The 15,816-nt window shown below is 43.0% G+C and overlaps 1 protein-coding gene across 7 annotated transcripts in view; it reads left to right on the forward strand.

Moving 5' to 3' along the window:
- Positions 1-15,816, forward strand: part of LOC122551062 (protein furry homolog) — a 350,939-nt gene that overhangs the window by 112,692 nt on the left and 222,431 nt on the right. For all 7 annotated transcript variants that reach the window (XM_087988218.1, XM_087988219.1, XM_087988222.1 and 4 more), the window contains one exon: positions 15,599-15,700. In XM_087988218.1, coding sequence (XP_087844344.1) covers positions 15,599-15,700 — 102 coding nt within the window. The remainder of the gene's footprint in view (positions 1-15,598; positions 15,701-15,816) is intronic.

The raw sequence follows: 15,816 nt of genomic DNA on the forward strand, positions 1-15,816 counted from the left end.
CTCAGTGCTGCTTACTTGTTCTCTTAGCACTCAGCATCTACCTGCATGCCTACAGCATCCACACTTTGCCTTGCCAATTAGCACAGTCACACAAGTAGTCAGCTTACGTCATTGCTGTGCAGTCCTCAGTCCAGGGCTACATATCTTGCTGTACACTGCATTAATCTTGTACCTGCTTCATGGATCTGTAGCTTATGTGGCAAGTGCACTGCTTGTGCAGCAAGCAGACAATCATGTCTCAAAGTCTGAGGGGAATACTTCTCACTGAAATCCATGATGGCACAGTCAGTCAGAATGTCATGACACAACATGTTAAGAGTTGCCTCCCATAACAACAGTCCAGGAATTCACCACAGTCAGGTTCGATCTGGGGAGGCAAGGGCAGCCTTTGTGGTGAGACTAAGCCTTGGTAGGCTACTGTTCAGCATTAAGGCCTTCAGGGTCTGGGAAAGGATGAAGTTAAATTGTGCAGGAGGATCTGTGTGGGTAGGATATGGTGAAGCATGGCCAGGAAGGTGAGTAGAGTCATTCCACTATCAGGAGCAACCCAGCATTGACCCTCTGTGTATTACAGCTCCCTGACACAACCACTGCTGGTCATCTAATTGACAACTGGACCTTTGTGCACAGATAGAACTAAACATTTGGGGATGTTGAATGGGGAGGGCCAAAGGTCACAGCATGACCAATGACATGGACGTGGCATTGTTCCCCCTGCTTCCAGATGATGCAGTAGGCTCTCAGCACAGACCTCTATCAATTAAATTAGAATTAGAAACCTTACAGCCTTGAATCAGGCCCTTTGGCCCAACATGTCCACACCAACCCTCCGAAGAGTAACCCACCCAGACCTTTTCCGTACTCTATCACTTATATTTATCCCTGACTAATGTCCCTAACCGATGCATCCCTGAGCACTATGAACGATTTAGCATGGCCAATTCACCTAACGTGCACATCTTTGGATTGTGGTAGGAATCCCAGAGGAGCACCCAGAGGAAACCCACACAGACACAGGGAGATTGTGCAAACTCCACACAGACAGTCACCCAAGGTTGGAATTGAACCCAGGTCCCTGGCACTGTGAGGCAGCAATGCTAACCACTGAGCCACCATTCCACCACTTGAGCCTCGACTTTGGCCATGAAGTGATATGGATGATGTAGCAATGTGTTTAGCACCTACAGAGGGAGAGAGAGAGAGACAAACAACCAGGTATAAGGTTAAAGAACAAATATTCATACATCAACTGGGAGTAACATAGAAGTCATAGAGAAGTATAGCATGGGAACAGACCCTTCAGTCCAACTCGTACGTGCTGTCCAGATATCCTAACCTTATCTAGTCCGATTTGCCAGCACTTGGCTATTATCCCTCTAAACCCTTCCTATTCATATATCCATCCAGGTGCCTTTTAAATGCTACAATTGTACCAGTCATCACCACTTCCTCTGGCAGCTCATTCCATACACGTACCACCCTCTGTGTTAAAAAGTTGCCCCTTAGGTGCCTTTTATATCTTTCCCCTCTCGCCCTAAACCTATGCCCTCTAGTTCTGGACTGCCCCACCCCAGGGAAAAGACTTTGTCTATTTATCCTATCCGTGTCCCCCATGATTTTATAAATCTCAACCTCCGCTCCAGGGAAAACAGCTCTAGCCTATTCAACCCCTCCCTATAGCTCAAATCCTCCAAACCTGGCAGCATCATTGTAAATCTTTTCTGAACCTTTTCAAGTTTCACAACATCTTTCCAATAGGAAGGAGACCAGAATTGCATGCAATATTCCAAAAGTGGCCTAACCAATGTCCTGTACAGCTGCAACATGACCTCCCAACTCCTATACTCAATACTCAAGGCGGTGCTGGCTCGAAGGGCAGAATGGCATACTCCTGCACCTGTTGTCTAATATCTACTCTGACCAATAAAGGAAAGCAGACCAAACGCCCTCTTCACTATCTTATCTATCTGCGACGTTATTTTCAAGGAACTATGAACATGCATTCCATGGTCTGTTTGTTCAGCAACACTCCTTAGGACTTCACCAATAAGTGTGTAAATCCTGCTCTGATTTGCTTTTCCAAAATGCAGCACCTCACATTTATCTAAATTAAACTCCACCTGTCACTCGTCAGCCCACTGGCCCATCTGAGGTAACCTTTGTGCTGACCACTACACCTCCAATTTTGGTGTCATCTGCAAACTTACTAACTATACCTCCTATGTTCACATTCAAATCATTTATGTAAATGACGAAAAAGTAGTGGACCCAGCACCGATCCTTGTGGCACTCCACTGGTCATAGGCCTCCAGTCCGAAAAACAACCCTCCAGCACCACTCTCTGTCTTCTACCTTCGAGCCAGTTCTGTATCCAAGTGGCTAGTTCTCTTTTTATTCCATGAGTTCTAACCTTGCTAATCAGTCTCCCATGGGAACCTTGTCGAACGCCTTACTGAAGTCTATATAGATCACATCTACCACTCTGCCCTCATCAATCCTCTTTGTTATTTCTTCAAAAAACTCAACCAAGTTCCTGAGACATGATCTCCCATGCACAAAGCCATGTTGACTATCCCTAATCAGTCCTTGCCTTTCCAAATACATATAAATCCTGTCCCTCAGGATTCACTCCAACAACTTGCCCACCACTGATGTCGGGTTCACTGGTCTATAGTTCCCTGGCTTTTTCTTACCACCTTTCTTAAATAATGGCACCACATTAGCCAACCTCCAGTCCTCCGGCACCTCACTTGCACTATGGATGATACAAATATCTCAGCAAGGGGATCAGCAATCACATCCTTAGCTTCCCACAGTGTTCCAGGATAGCTAATCAGGTCCTGGGAATTTATTCACTTTTATGCATTTCAAGACATACAGCACCACCACCTCTGTAATATGGACATTTTCAAGATGTCACCATCTATTTCCCTACATTTTATATCTTCCCTGTCTTTCTCCACAATAAACACTGATATAAAATACTTGTTTTGTATCTCCCCCATCTCCAAGTCATTGTCACCTTTGCCTCCAAACTGCCTCATTAAGATTTCTTCTTGAGATCTTGGCTGTCAATTTTGATTGAGTCTTTTGAGGAAGTGATGGAGTATTGATAATAGAAACCATGCAGGCCTTTGGGCCACACTGACACTCTAAAGAGTATCCCACCCCACTACCCTGTCCCTGTAACCCTGCATTTCCCATGGCTAATCCACCTAGCACTCTCATCCCTGGACTCTATGGGCAATTTAGCTTGACCAATACACCAAAACAGCATGTCTTTCTTTGGATTGTGAGAGGAAACCAGAGCACCCAGGGAAACCCACATGGACATGGGGAGTATGTGCAAACTCCACACAGACAGTTGTGTGAGACTGGAGTCAAGCCCGGAAGCCTAGTGCAATTAGGCAGCATTGCTAACAACTGAGTTGCCGTGTCTGAGAGTAGGGCATGTATGTTGTCTACCTGGACTATGATGTGGAGATGCCGGTGTTGGACTGGGTTGGACAAGGTCAAAAATCATGCGACACCAGGTTCAATGGGTTTATTTGAAAACACTAGCTTTTTGAGTGCACCTTCTTCATCGGGTCTATACTAGAGCTTTTGACATGGTAGGCTGGTTCAGAAGATTAATTCATGGGGAATTTGTAAATTGGATACAAAATTAGCTTTGTCACAGAAGGTGGAGGCGTATGGAGGGGTCTGACTGGAGGCCTGTGATCAGTGGTGTTCTGCAAGTACTCTGCTTTTAATATATATAAGTGATTTGGATGAAAATCTAGGTGGTCTGATAAGTAAGATTGTAGACAACATGAAAATTGGTGGAGTTATGAATAGTGAAGAAGGTTGTCAAAGGATATAGATCATTTGGAAAGTTGGGTGAAGAAATAGCAGATGCAGTTTAATCCAGTTAAGTGTGAGCTGATGCATGTTGGGAAGTCGAATGCAAGAGAAAAGTATATAGTAAAAGGTAGGACCCATAGGAGCATAGATGTACAGTGGGGGTGGTGGGGGATCTTGGGGTGTAAGTCCATAGTGCCCTAAAAGTAGCAACACAAGTGGATAAGGTGGTAAAGAAGATATATGACATGCTTGCCTTCATCGGTCGGGACATTGAGTATAAAAATTGGCACGTCATGTTGCAGCTGTATAAAACTTTAGTGAAGCTACATTTGGTGTATTGTGTACATTCTGGTTGCCACACTATAGAAAGGATTTGGAGGCTTTGGAGAAGGTGTAAAAGAGGTTTACCAGGATGTTGCCTGGATTACAGTACATTATCTATAAAGAGAAGTTGGACTGTTTTGCATTGAAGGCTGAGGGGCAACCTGAAAGGAATGTATAAAATTATGAAAGACATGGATTGGATGGACAGACGGAGTCCTTTTATTTCTTTCGGAAATGTCAAATACTGGGGGCATAGGTTTAAGATAGGAGGGTAAAAGTTTAAAGGAGATGTACAAAAAAGGTTTTTTACACAAAGGGTGGTGGGTGCCTGGAATGTGCTGCCAGGGAAGGTGGTAGAAACAGATAAGATAGCAACATTTGTGAGGCATTTAGACAGACACATGAACAGCCTGAGAAGAGAGGGGTACAGACTATGTGCAGGCAGATAGGATTAGTTTAGAATGGCATCCTGATCGGCACAGACATGGTGACCCAAGGGGCCTGTTCCTCTACTGTACTGTTCTATGACCTTCCTTTCCCTCCCTCTGTATTTTAGTGTATTCCCTTGATCTATAGATGTGGTGGACAGACCCTGCTTGGTTGTGGAGTCCAGTTGGCCTGGAGGTGTAGTGCCTTTGGTGCTTTTATTGGACAAGAGAGACTTTCCAAAGGAATTCTTGCCAGAGTCAAGTTGAGCCTCTTTGGCTTAAACTTCCAAGGGTCAAAGAGGTGGAAGTGGAGGACCCAGCCACCTCTGCAGTGAAAATGCCAAGGAGGTCTATGTATGGTTCATTCTCTGATTTTGTGCCTCCTGACACTGATCTGTCCCCTTGTGAGAAGGACCATGGAGTGGGTTCACGGTTCACTGTCCTCCTGTCACCTTGTATTTGATCCAGAGGACCAATTCATGGGGCGATGGAGTGCATGTTTGTGTGCACCTCCATCTGTGGCTGCTGGACCTGGCTCACCGTGACAGCTGCCAGCTGGTGCATGGAGGCAAACAGAGAGTTGCATGAATTGCTGTCCATATGAAGCTTCTGAGCAATGAGGGCTGATGTGTCCCAGATGCTGGTCTGGTCTGCTGCTGTTGCTTCACTCTAAATTTGGGTGAAGTCTGTAATAAGATCATCCCTTCCCTGGGGGCTGATGGTGCCTGGGCTCCAACCATCCTCCCAGTGTGCTTTTCTTTCTTAGCCAGCTGCAGAGCTGTCTCTGTGTAGAACTGATCAACATATTTGCCCACACTATTTATGCCTAATAGTCACACAAATGTGTCCTTATGTAAGCTGGAAGGGGTTGCAGAATGTTCTGAGGAAGGGTCACTCAATTAGAAATGTTAACTCTCTACAGATGCTGCCTGCCCTCCTGAGATTGTTCAGGAATTTCTGTTTTTGTTGCAGCATGTAGTCTTGCCAGTGTTTTCGCTGAGGATTCAGTGCTCAGAGCTCCAGGAGGATCATTTGGGGAACCAAACATTTCTGTGAAAAGGCAGTGGGAGGCTAGCTGTGCCTGCAATACATGAGAGAAATGGCATTGTGGCTATTATTTAAAAATGGTGTGCAATGAATTAGACTTGCAGTGCACTTATTGGGAGAGTGGCAGTAGCATGTAAACTGGTGCTTACCAGTTTGGATGTTTCTGTGTCCCTGCAGGTATTGTCCTTGACAGAGTATGGGTTATCTCTTTGTAGGCAGTAAGCATCTGATGTTGAGCGTTTTCCCCCCTCCCTCATCACCACCCATATGGTTTGCTGTGCCCCATTATAATGGTCTCCTGCAATGACAGAAAAGGAAGGAATGAGTCATAGAGCCATATAGATGTACAGCATGGAAACAGACCCTTCGGTCCAACCCATTCATTCCAACCTGATATCCCAACCCAATCTAGTCCCACCTGCCAGCACCCTGCCCATATCCCTCCAAACCCTTCCTATTCATATACCATCCAAATGCCTCTTAAATGTTGCAATTGTACCAGCCTCCATCACTTCCTCTGGCAGCTCATTCCATACACGTACCACCCTCTGTGAAAAGGTTGCCCGGTAGGTCTCTTTTATATCTTTCCCCTCTCACCCTAAACCTATGCCCTCTAGTTCTGGACTCCCCGACCCCAGGGAAAAGACTTTGTCTATTTACCCTATCCATGCCCCTCACAATTTTGTAAACCTCTATAAGGTCGCCCCTCAGCCTCTGATGCTCCAGGGAAAACAGCCCCAGCCTGTTCAGCCTCTCCCTATAGCTCAAATCCTCCAACCCTGGCAATATCCTTGCAAATCTTTTCTGAACCCTTTCAAGTTTCATAACATCTTTCCAATAGGAAGGAGACCAGAATTGCACACAATATTCCAACAGTGGCCTAACGAATGTCCTGTACAGCCGCAACATGACCTCCCAACTCCTGTACTCAATACTCTGACCAATAAAAGAAAGCATACCAAACGCCTTCTTCACTATCCTATCTACCTGCAATAAGGAGCTATGAACCTGCACTCCAATGACTCTCTGTTCAGCAACACTCCCGAGGACCTTACCATTAAGTGTATAAGTCCTGCTAAGATTTGCTTTCCCAAAATGCAGCACCTCACATTTATCTGAATTAAACTCCATCTGCCACTTCTCAGTCCATTGGCCTATCTGGTCAAGATTCTGTTGTAATCTGAGGTAATCCTCTTCGCTGTCCACTACACCTCCAATTTTGGTATAATCTGCAAACTTACTAACTGTACGTCTTATGCTCACATCCAAATCATTTATGTAAATGACAAAAAGTAGAGGACCCAGCACCGATCCTTGTGGCACTCCACTGGTCACAGGCCTCCAGTCTGAAAAACAACCCTCCACCACCACCCTCTGTCTTCTACCTTTGAGCCAGTTCTGTATCCAAATGGCTAGTTCTCCCTGTATTCCGTGAGATCTAACCTTGCTAACCAGTCTCCCATGGGGAACCTTGTTGAACGCCTTACTGAAGTCCATATAGATCACATCTAGCGCTCTGCCCTCATCAATCCTCTTTGTTACTTCCTCAAAAAACTCATTCGAGTTTGTGAGACATGATTTCCCATGCACAAAGCCATGTTGACTATCTCTAATCAGTCCTTGCCTTTCCAAATACATGTATATCCTGTCCCTCAGGATTCCCTCCAACAACTTGCCCACCACTGACATCAGGCTCACTGGTCTGTAGTTCCCTGGCTTGTCCTTACCACCTTTCTTAAACAGTGGCACCACGTTAGCCAACCTCCAGTCTTCCAGCACCTCACCTGTGACTATCGATGATACAAATATCTCAGCAAATCTTAGCAGGCCTTATATCTCAGCTCAGTTCGCTAGGCAGCTGGTTTATACTGCAGTGAATGAATGAGATAACAATGGCTCTTGGTGCTGCTGCATGTGAGGGAAAGGTTCTGCAGTGTTTGAAGGATTAAGAAAGCAGCATTGAGGCCATGCAGGGTTGGTAGTGTGGGAGGTTGGGGATTGAGAGCAACTGAGGGAAGATGTTCCATGCAGTTATGAGAGTGGCAGAATGTGAACATTGTGGGAGGTAAGTACATTGCAGAAATAGAGTGAGTGTGAGGTAGCAGAGAAAAGAGTGTGGCAATTCCTCTGGTAGAGCAGAGAAAGTCGTTGATCTTCTTGCAGCACTGCTCGACGTTTCTCCACTTCCTTGAGACATCATTGATCCAATCTTGGATCAGCTAGCAGGGTGACAGCTCCTTTTGCTGGTCCTCCAGAAAGACAGTGGCTCTCTGTTGGAACACCCCATGCACCAAGACCTCCAGGTTCCTTGTAGAAGAATCATGGAGCTATCTTGCCTTCCTCTGCCATGGGTGACAGGGCAGCTTTGGAAATGGCCAGAGCTCATTTAGGTCCACAGCATTCATTTAAAGATAGAAAGTTGTAGGTCATCTGGCATATACATGCTGAGTGACAAGTTGTTCTGCCAACGGCATGTGGTAAGATCATGTGGAAATTTAGATGAGAAAGTTGCCATGGAGATGTGGTAGGTAATTAATATGGCAACTTTTGTAACAATTGGGCAGAAAACCCACGAGACCTCACAGCAAAGAGAAACTCAGGGGTGGGATCCAAGATGGCAGCGACGCAGCAAGTCTGAGTCTGCAGTGCTCCTCCCAAGACTTGGGCAAAGTGGGTCACCTACCCCCACCACACTCACCAAATCATTTAAAATAGTTGTTTAATTTAATTAGTTGTTTAGTATTGAATTTAAACAATTTAATCTTCAGTAAAAATGACTAAAGGGAAGGGAGCCTGCAGCTCTCAGCAAGCAGGAACCCCTCCCCCACCCTCTCCAGCTGCAGCAGAGGCGTCTGCAGCCGCCCCGGGGGACTTACATACGGTGGCGAGCCTTGTGGAAATCATCTCCAAACTGGATGCGAAGATCGACGTTTTTATTGAAGAATCCTGAAGTCGATGGGTCACTCTCAGCCGCGCTGCAAAAGCATGACCGAGACATTAAGGAAATCGAGCTCCGAGTCGGAGGGGCGGAGCTAAAGGCTGCGACCTCCGAAACTACAGCGCAATCGGCCGTGGATCGGGTCCGGACTCTCGAACAGCGAGACCGGACCTTAGAGAATCGAGGTCGTCGAAAAAATATCCGTTTGCTGGGCCTTCCCGAACGGGAAGAGGAAGGCCAGCTTACAAGGTTCCTTGAACAGTGGCCAGGTGAGGGTAGAATGGGCCTACCGGGTTGCAATACGCGGGTCCGGCTCGAACTAGCGCCCCCGCCCGGTTCTGTTCCGGCTGCAGAGCTATAAGGAGAGGCAGATACTCCTAGAAGCCTCTATAAATCTTGGAAAAGATCCCCAAGCCATGATCTATAAAAGATCCAAGATCATGTTATTCCAGGACTTTTCCCCAGCTCTGGTCCGAAAGAGGCATTCGATGAGGCGAAGAAGTGTTTAAGGGACTTAAATATTCAGTACTCCTTACACTACCCAGCAACACTACGCTTTAACCATGAAGGATCCGTGTATAACTTCGGATCGCCGGAAAAGGCCAAGGAATTTTTGGACTCTCTTAGATAAATTGTAAGAGATAATTGATGTTGGTTTGCCTTCCCCCCACTCCGGTTTATATCCCCCTTTTTTTTACCTTACTGTTTAATATTATCTTGGGGGGTGGGAAGAGGGATTTATTTATTTGTTCTCTACTTAACGATTTTCTCCCCCCCTTGATGTATTTTTTTATTATTCTATATATATATATAAGCCGGGGGGTTTAGTTAATGTTGGTGGGGGGAGGTGGTTACCTTATTCTATTTTACCTCTGTCTCTAGGAGCGGGGTTGTTTTCCCTTGTTATTTTGTGTTATTATATTTAATTATTACTTATTGAGGTTGTAATTTTATAATTATATATATTTATATTTGATATATTACCAAATATATCCAGGTGTGGGTGGGGGGTGGGGGTAGGGTGCTCACTGTTAACTCTAGTTCTGTAGTATATTTGAATTTTCCTCATCCTATTGAGGAGCGCCTGGGTCAAGGGTGGGGCACTGGTTGGGAGAGGATACGATGGACCTTTGGAAAGGAAGTGATACCCCCTGGGAGCAAGGGGGAAAATCTCCATTTAAATACATTTTATTTTTTTTTATTTAGAAATAGTTTTTTATTATACTGTTGTGAATGTATTAGAGAGCCTTTATTTTTGTGAATTTTATATGCTCTATGCTCGGGATGTTCTGGATAGGGTTTCCCCTCCCGATGGATCTCGGATTTCCCGGACGATTATGGTTGATCAGTCGGTTAAGTGGTGCACCTGGAATGTCAAGGGGAGTAATTTCGCCAGTCAAAAGGAAGAAAATATTATCAAATCTCAAGAAAGAAAGGGTTGATATAGCTCTCCCATAGGAGACACACTTGTTGGATAAAGAACACTTGAAATTACGACAGGGTGGATTTGATCAGGCCTTTTTTCTTCTTTTAGCTCAAAAAGCAGGGGAGTTGTTATTCTTATTCGGAAGAATTTTCCTTTCAAAATCCTAAATCAGATAAAAGACGAATCTGAACAATATATTCTGATTAAAGCCCTTATAAATGGAGAGGAATATGGAATTTTAAATTTGTATTGTCCCCCGGCACATCCTTTTAAATTTATAACGGAAGCCTTCTCAAAATTGATGGCTCTCGGTGCCCGTCATATCATTATAGGGGGAGACTTTAATTGTATTATGGATCCGGAAATAGATAGGATTCCCAAGAGTACTGCAGGAGTATCTCCCAGATCTAGACAATTGGTGGATTTGAACAAAGAATTAGAATTAGTAGATGTATGGAGATGTCTTCATCCACAGGGCAGAGATTTTTCTTTTTACTCCAATCCACATAAATGTCATACCAGAATTGATATGTTTTTTGCCCCCTCGATTTTTTTAAATTCCATATCATCCTGTAAAATAGGTAGCAGAGCAATTTCCGATCACACTGCTGTATATATGGAAATCAAGGCGAGGAACAATGGGACATCCCCTCGGCATTGGCGTATGGACCCCTTCCTGATGAAAGATAGTAAATTTGTAAAGTACCTCTCTCAAGAATTTAAAACTTTTTTAGAAATTAATTTAGGTACGGCTGGCAACCCATCAATGATGTGGGAGACCATCAAAGCTTACGCGCGAGGTTTGATCATCTCATACTCAGCGACCCAGAAAAAGTTAAAGGGAGAACAACAGCGTCTGCTCGAAGCTCGCTTAAAAGCAGCTGAAACAGCATACGCTGATAGACCTTCTATTATCAAATTGCAAAGGATTATGGCCCTTAGGACACCTCTAAACACCACGCTTACCCAAACGGCTAAGAGGGAAATATTATTTGCAAAACAAATGAATTTGGTGACAAACCGGGTAGATACTTAGCATTTCTTGCAAAGAGAAAAAAGCCCCTCAAACTATCACGTCTATCAAGGAAAGTACGGGTATTTTGACTCGTGATCATAAAAGGATTAACGCAATCTTTAGAAAATTTTATTCTGATTTATATAAATCGCAGATTGTGAAGACAGGACTAGGAGGATGCAATCATTTTTAAAAAATTTGACCTTTCCGGACTTAACTCTGGAACAGGTATTGGTCTTAAATGCTCCCCTAACAGTCCAAGAAATACTTGATGCAATCAGGCAACTTCAGAGCGGTAAGGCACCTGGCCCAGATGGCTTTCAAGCTGAATTCTATGAAGAATTTACAGGAATATTGGCTGGTCCACTTATGGACATGTATAACTACGCATACAGTCAGGGCTGTCTCCCGCCTTCGTTGAAAGAGGCAAATATCTCTCTTATCCTTAAAAAAGGAAAGGACCCAGAAGATTGCGCGTTATACAGATCTATATCCTTGCTAAATGTAGATTTTTAAATCCTTTCTAAAACGTTAGCATTGAGACTAGAAAGGGTATTGCCACATATCATAAAGGAGGATCAGACGGGGTTTATTAAGGGCCCGTAGATCATCCAGTAGATCATCCAGTAATATTAGAAGGGTTTTGAATATGATTCAAGCCTGCCATCAGGGAAAGATACCAGGAGTAGTAGTCTCATTAGACGCGGAAAAGGCATTCGATAGGGTTGAATGGTCATATTTGTTTTATACATTGGAAAGATTTGGCGTTGGAAAGGTGTTTACCAAATGGGTCTCAACATTGTATAGTGATCCCAAAGCAGTTGTGGTTACCAGTGGATTAGGCTCGGATAGCTTCAGTGTGATTAGGGGCTGCCGTCAGGGATGTCCCCTCTCGCCATTGTTATTTAGGCTAATATTTGAACCTATAGCAGAAGCTATACAGGCTGATCCTAATATAACGGCCCCGAGAATTGGTACAGGTAAACATAAAATTACCCTTTATGCAGGTGATGTTCTTCTATTCCTCAGTAATCCTTTGATGTCTGTGCCTCGCTTAATCCAAGTTATTAATACATTTAGTGCATTCTCAGGCTATAAAATTAATTTCTCAAAATCGGAGGCTATGCCAATGGGTGGCCTTGCTATGATACCCCACTTAGTGGACGGATCACACTTTCCCTTTCGGTGGTCCCTGGAGGGTTTCTTATATTTAGGCATTTTTATTGCCCCAGTATTTGGTCAGTTATACAAGGCTAACTTTGTGCATTTACTGGAAAGGATAAGGCAGTACCTCCAGCGATGGGGAGACTTTCCAATTTCCTGGCTGGGTAGAATAGCACTAATTAAAATGAATGTCCTGCCCCGTCTCCTATACCCTATGGGAATGCTTCCGGTAATGCTGCCAAGGCTGGCACTATGTAAATTATGTGGCTGGTTAGGTTCCTTTATCTGGAATCATAGACGGCCCCTCATTAAGCTGAAGAAGCTACAGCTTCCATAGGCAAGGGGAGGATTGGACTTCCCAGATTTTAGGAAATATCAGTTAAGTTCCCTATTAAGTTACATAGCTGATTGGGTCTTGTCTGACCCGCAATCAATCTGGCTGGACATCGAGGCTTCTCACGTAAAATGCCCACTTATTAACCTTTTATTTTCAGACAAGAGGAAAATCATTACGCATCACTGTAAAAACCCTATAATACTAAACACAATTAAAGCTTGGAATATAATGCGGCAAAATGAGGGCAACTCACATAAAACATCCCCCTATGCTCCAATAGTGGGAGCATGGGGATTTCAACCAGGAGTTACAGATGCCACTTTTAAACTCTGGAGATCAAGGGGTATCTCATGTTTAGGGGACCTATTTAAAGAAGGGGCCCTGATGTCTTTTGAACAGCTGTGTCAGAAATTCGGATTACCTAATGGAGACCTCTTTCGATACTTCCAAATTCGAAGAAGACTACATTATTAGATAGTCTTTATAAATCAGATAGAGAATGTAGAGTGCTACGGCCAATGGGGGTATCTTCCGTCAGTACTATTTATCATTTACTACATGATGAAGTATCAGGAGATATGGACAATCTGCTTAAAACATGGGATCAGGATTTGGGACTAGAAATCTCTATAGAAACGTGGAATGACATTTGGGAAAATGCCAGAAGAATCACCATCTGCAACAGAACTCAGGCTATCCAGCTGAAGATACTTCATAGGGCCCATATAGCACTGGATCGATTGGCAAAATTTAAGATAGGACCATCTCCAATGTGTCCCAAATGTAAAATAGAGGTGGGTACTCTTGTACATTGCCTATGGACCTGTCATAAGATCCGTAGATACTCTGACAGAAATTTTAGGAACGGAAATTAAAGTGGACCCTGTATCTCTCCTTTTGGGCTTTTCGAACTTACCCTCCCTGGATATGCACGGGAAGAGATTATTTTCTATTCTCTCTTTCTGTGCAAGGAAAGATATTTTGGTAAACTGGGTGGCTGAGGGCCCCTGGACTTTCAAATTGGCACAGATTAATTATGGAATGTATTCCTCTTGACTTCCTTACAAATATGGTGCACCGAAAGACCAAATTATTTCATAAAATATGGCAGCACTTCTTGAATTATATAAATACAGATATTTCGGCTATCCTAACAAAGGCTTTTATTTAATTGAGATTGCGAACCTGGCTGGTCCGGGGCCCCTTGGGAGAGGAATTCCGAACGAATACGGGTTTTGTTACATTTGATGTTAACACATTCCGAGCATGTATCTCACTTCCCAATTTCTGTGTTATCCATTGGGTTTTTTTTCTCTTATTTGAATAATGTAAGAGACTTAATTATACACTCTGGTTAGTTGTAGGTTAGATTAGTAGTTAGTTGAGTTTTGTTTTGTTTTTCTCGGTATTTTTCTTTTGTTAAATTTTGGTTATTTATTTAAGACTTAATTGTATATCAATGTTTGTACTTGAGAGTTTTTTTTATTTTTGTAAATTTGTAAAAATGTTAAATTTCCAATAAAAATATCTATAAAAAAAAACTCAACACAACTCATACTTATTTTAAAACAAGTAAGATTCAGTCCGTTGAAGAAATAGAAGCAGGAATTCAGTCTACAGAACCTGCTTCACTATTCATCATGTTATACTCAATGTTATACTGCTGCAAACTCACCATTACTCTAACATTTAATTAGATTAGATTAGATTACTTAGATTACTTACAGTGTGGAAACAGGCCCTTCGGCCCAACAAGTCCACACCGACCCTCCGAAGAGCAACCCACCCAGATCCATTCTCCTACATTTACCCCTTCCCTCACACTACGGGCAATTTAGCATGGCCAATTCACCTAACCAGCACATAAGCAAATAACTTCACTTTTATCCACGTCATTTTGCAGCGGCCATCACTCAATTTATCTAAATCACCCTGAAGCCTCTTTATAGCTTCTTTGCCATTCTCACCCCCACCTAGTTTTGTGTCATCAGCAATTTTTGAAACTTTATATTTGATATCCAAATATTAATATATATTGTGAATAACTGGCTCCAAGCACCAAACCCTGCTGTATCCCATGTCGTCACCTTCCATTCCAAAAATGACCCATTAATTCTGACTCCAATTCACTGCTGAAGATCCAACACTCAGATTTCCAGGAGCTGCAATTCCTACAGTTTCTGTGCATGTCATCACCTGTGTCCTTTATTGTGCAGGACGAACATTCTATAATTTAAAGAATATTAAATATACATCGTATGCCTTATGTTGCAAAACACTGTGGATGGTGGAAATCTGGAATGAAAACAGAAAATGCTGGCGAACCTTGTTCACGTCTTCACCCTTTCATATCTGAAGAAGAGCCCGATCACTTACTGTTTTGCTGTCTCCGCAGATACTGCCAAACATGCTAAGGTTTTCCAAAGTTTTCAGTTTTATTAACTTCCCTTGTCTATTCATCTCATGATGCTGACTGCCTATCACAAGGTCCTCAACTTGTCTCTTTATTTATCAGTGTTGAAATTAATTTTTCAAATACTTGCCTGTTCAGCTAGTCTATTAATAATCTGCTATAATTTCATGCAGTCCTCTTCAGTATTGACCATAACACAAACTTGATGTCACGTACAAATTTGGAAATTGTGTTTTTGAATCTGAAGTCGAAGTCATGAGTGCAGAAATAATATTCTTTTTCATTTACTTTGAAGACATCCAAAACTTACAAAAGAATTAGAAATCGGGGATAGAGGGGTGTGGATGAGAGACTGTTTGACTCAGTTGTTGTAAAAAGGATGTAGAAATGAATGTATCTAATGGCAAGAGTGTTGGGTCAGTGGTCAGAGGCAGAAGCTGATATGGTGAAATGTCCAGTGTGTCCAGACAGTACTGGTGATGCTAGTTCTGGGTCACATCTATCTCTTAACCAATATTAGTAAATAGACTAATTAACTGTGGTTACTCATCTCATTTCTTTTGTGGCATCACATTGTGGATAATTCTTGAAAATATGGAAGTGGTTCTCTATCTGTCTACATAGTCAAATGATTTCTTATATATTCCTCTGTTTGTTCCACAGGCTTTATTCCCTTTGGTAACCTGCCTTCTCTGTGTCAGCCAGAAACAATTCTTCCTTGTTCGATGGCATATCTTCCTGAACAATTGTTTATCCAATCTCAAAGTCAGTAAAGTAGTTTTTTCAATTATTTGTGGGTTTGTGCAGTTACTCTCAAGATGTATTTTGTTTTGTACTTGGCATGTGACTTTTTGAAAATTCCCAAACTGGAAATACTGTCT

Source organism: Chiloscyllium plagiosum, unplaced genomic scaffold (assembly GCF_037043375.1).
Source record: "Chiloscyllium plagiosum isolate Xiang-an unplaced genomic scaffold, Cpla_swu_hap1 HiC_scaffold_6, whole genome shotgun sequence".
Taxonomy (NCBI): domain Eukaryota; kingdom Metazoa; phylum Chordata; class Chondrichthyes; order Orectolobiformes; family Hemiscylliidae; genus Chiloscyllium; species Chiloscyllium plagiosum.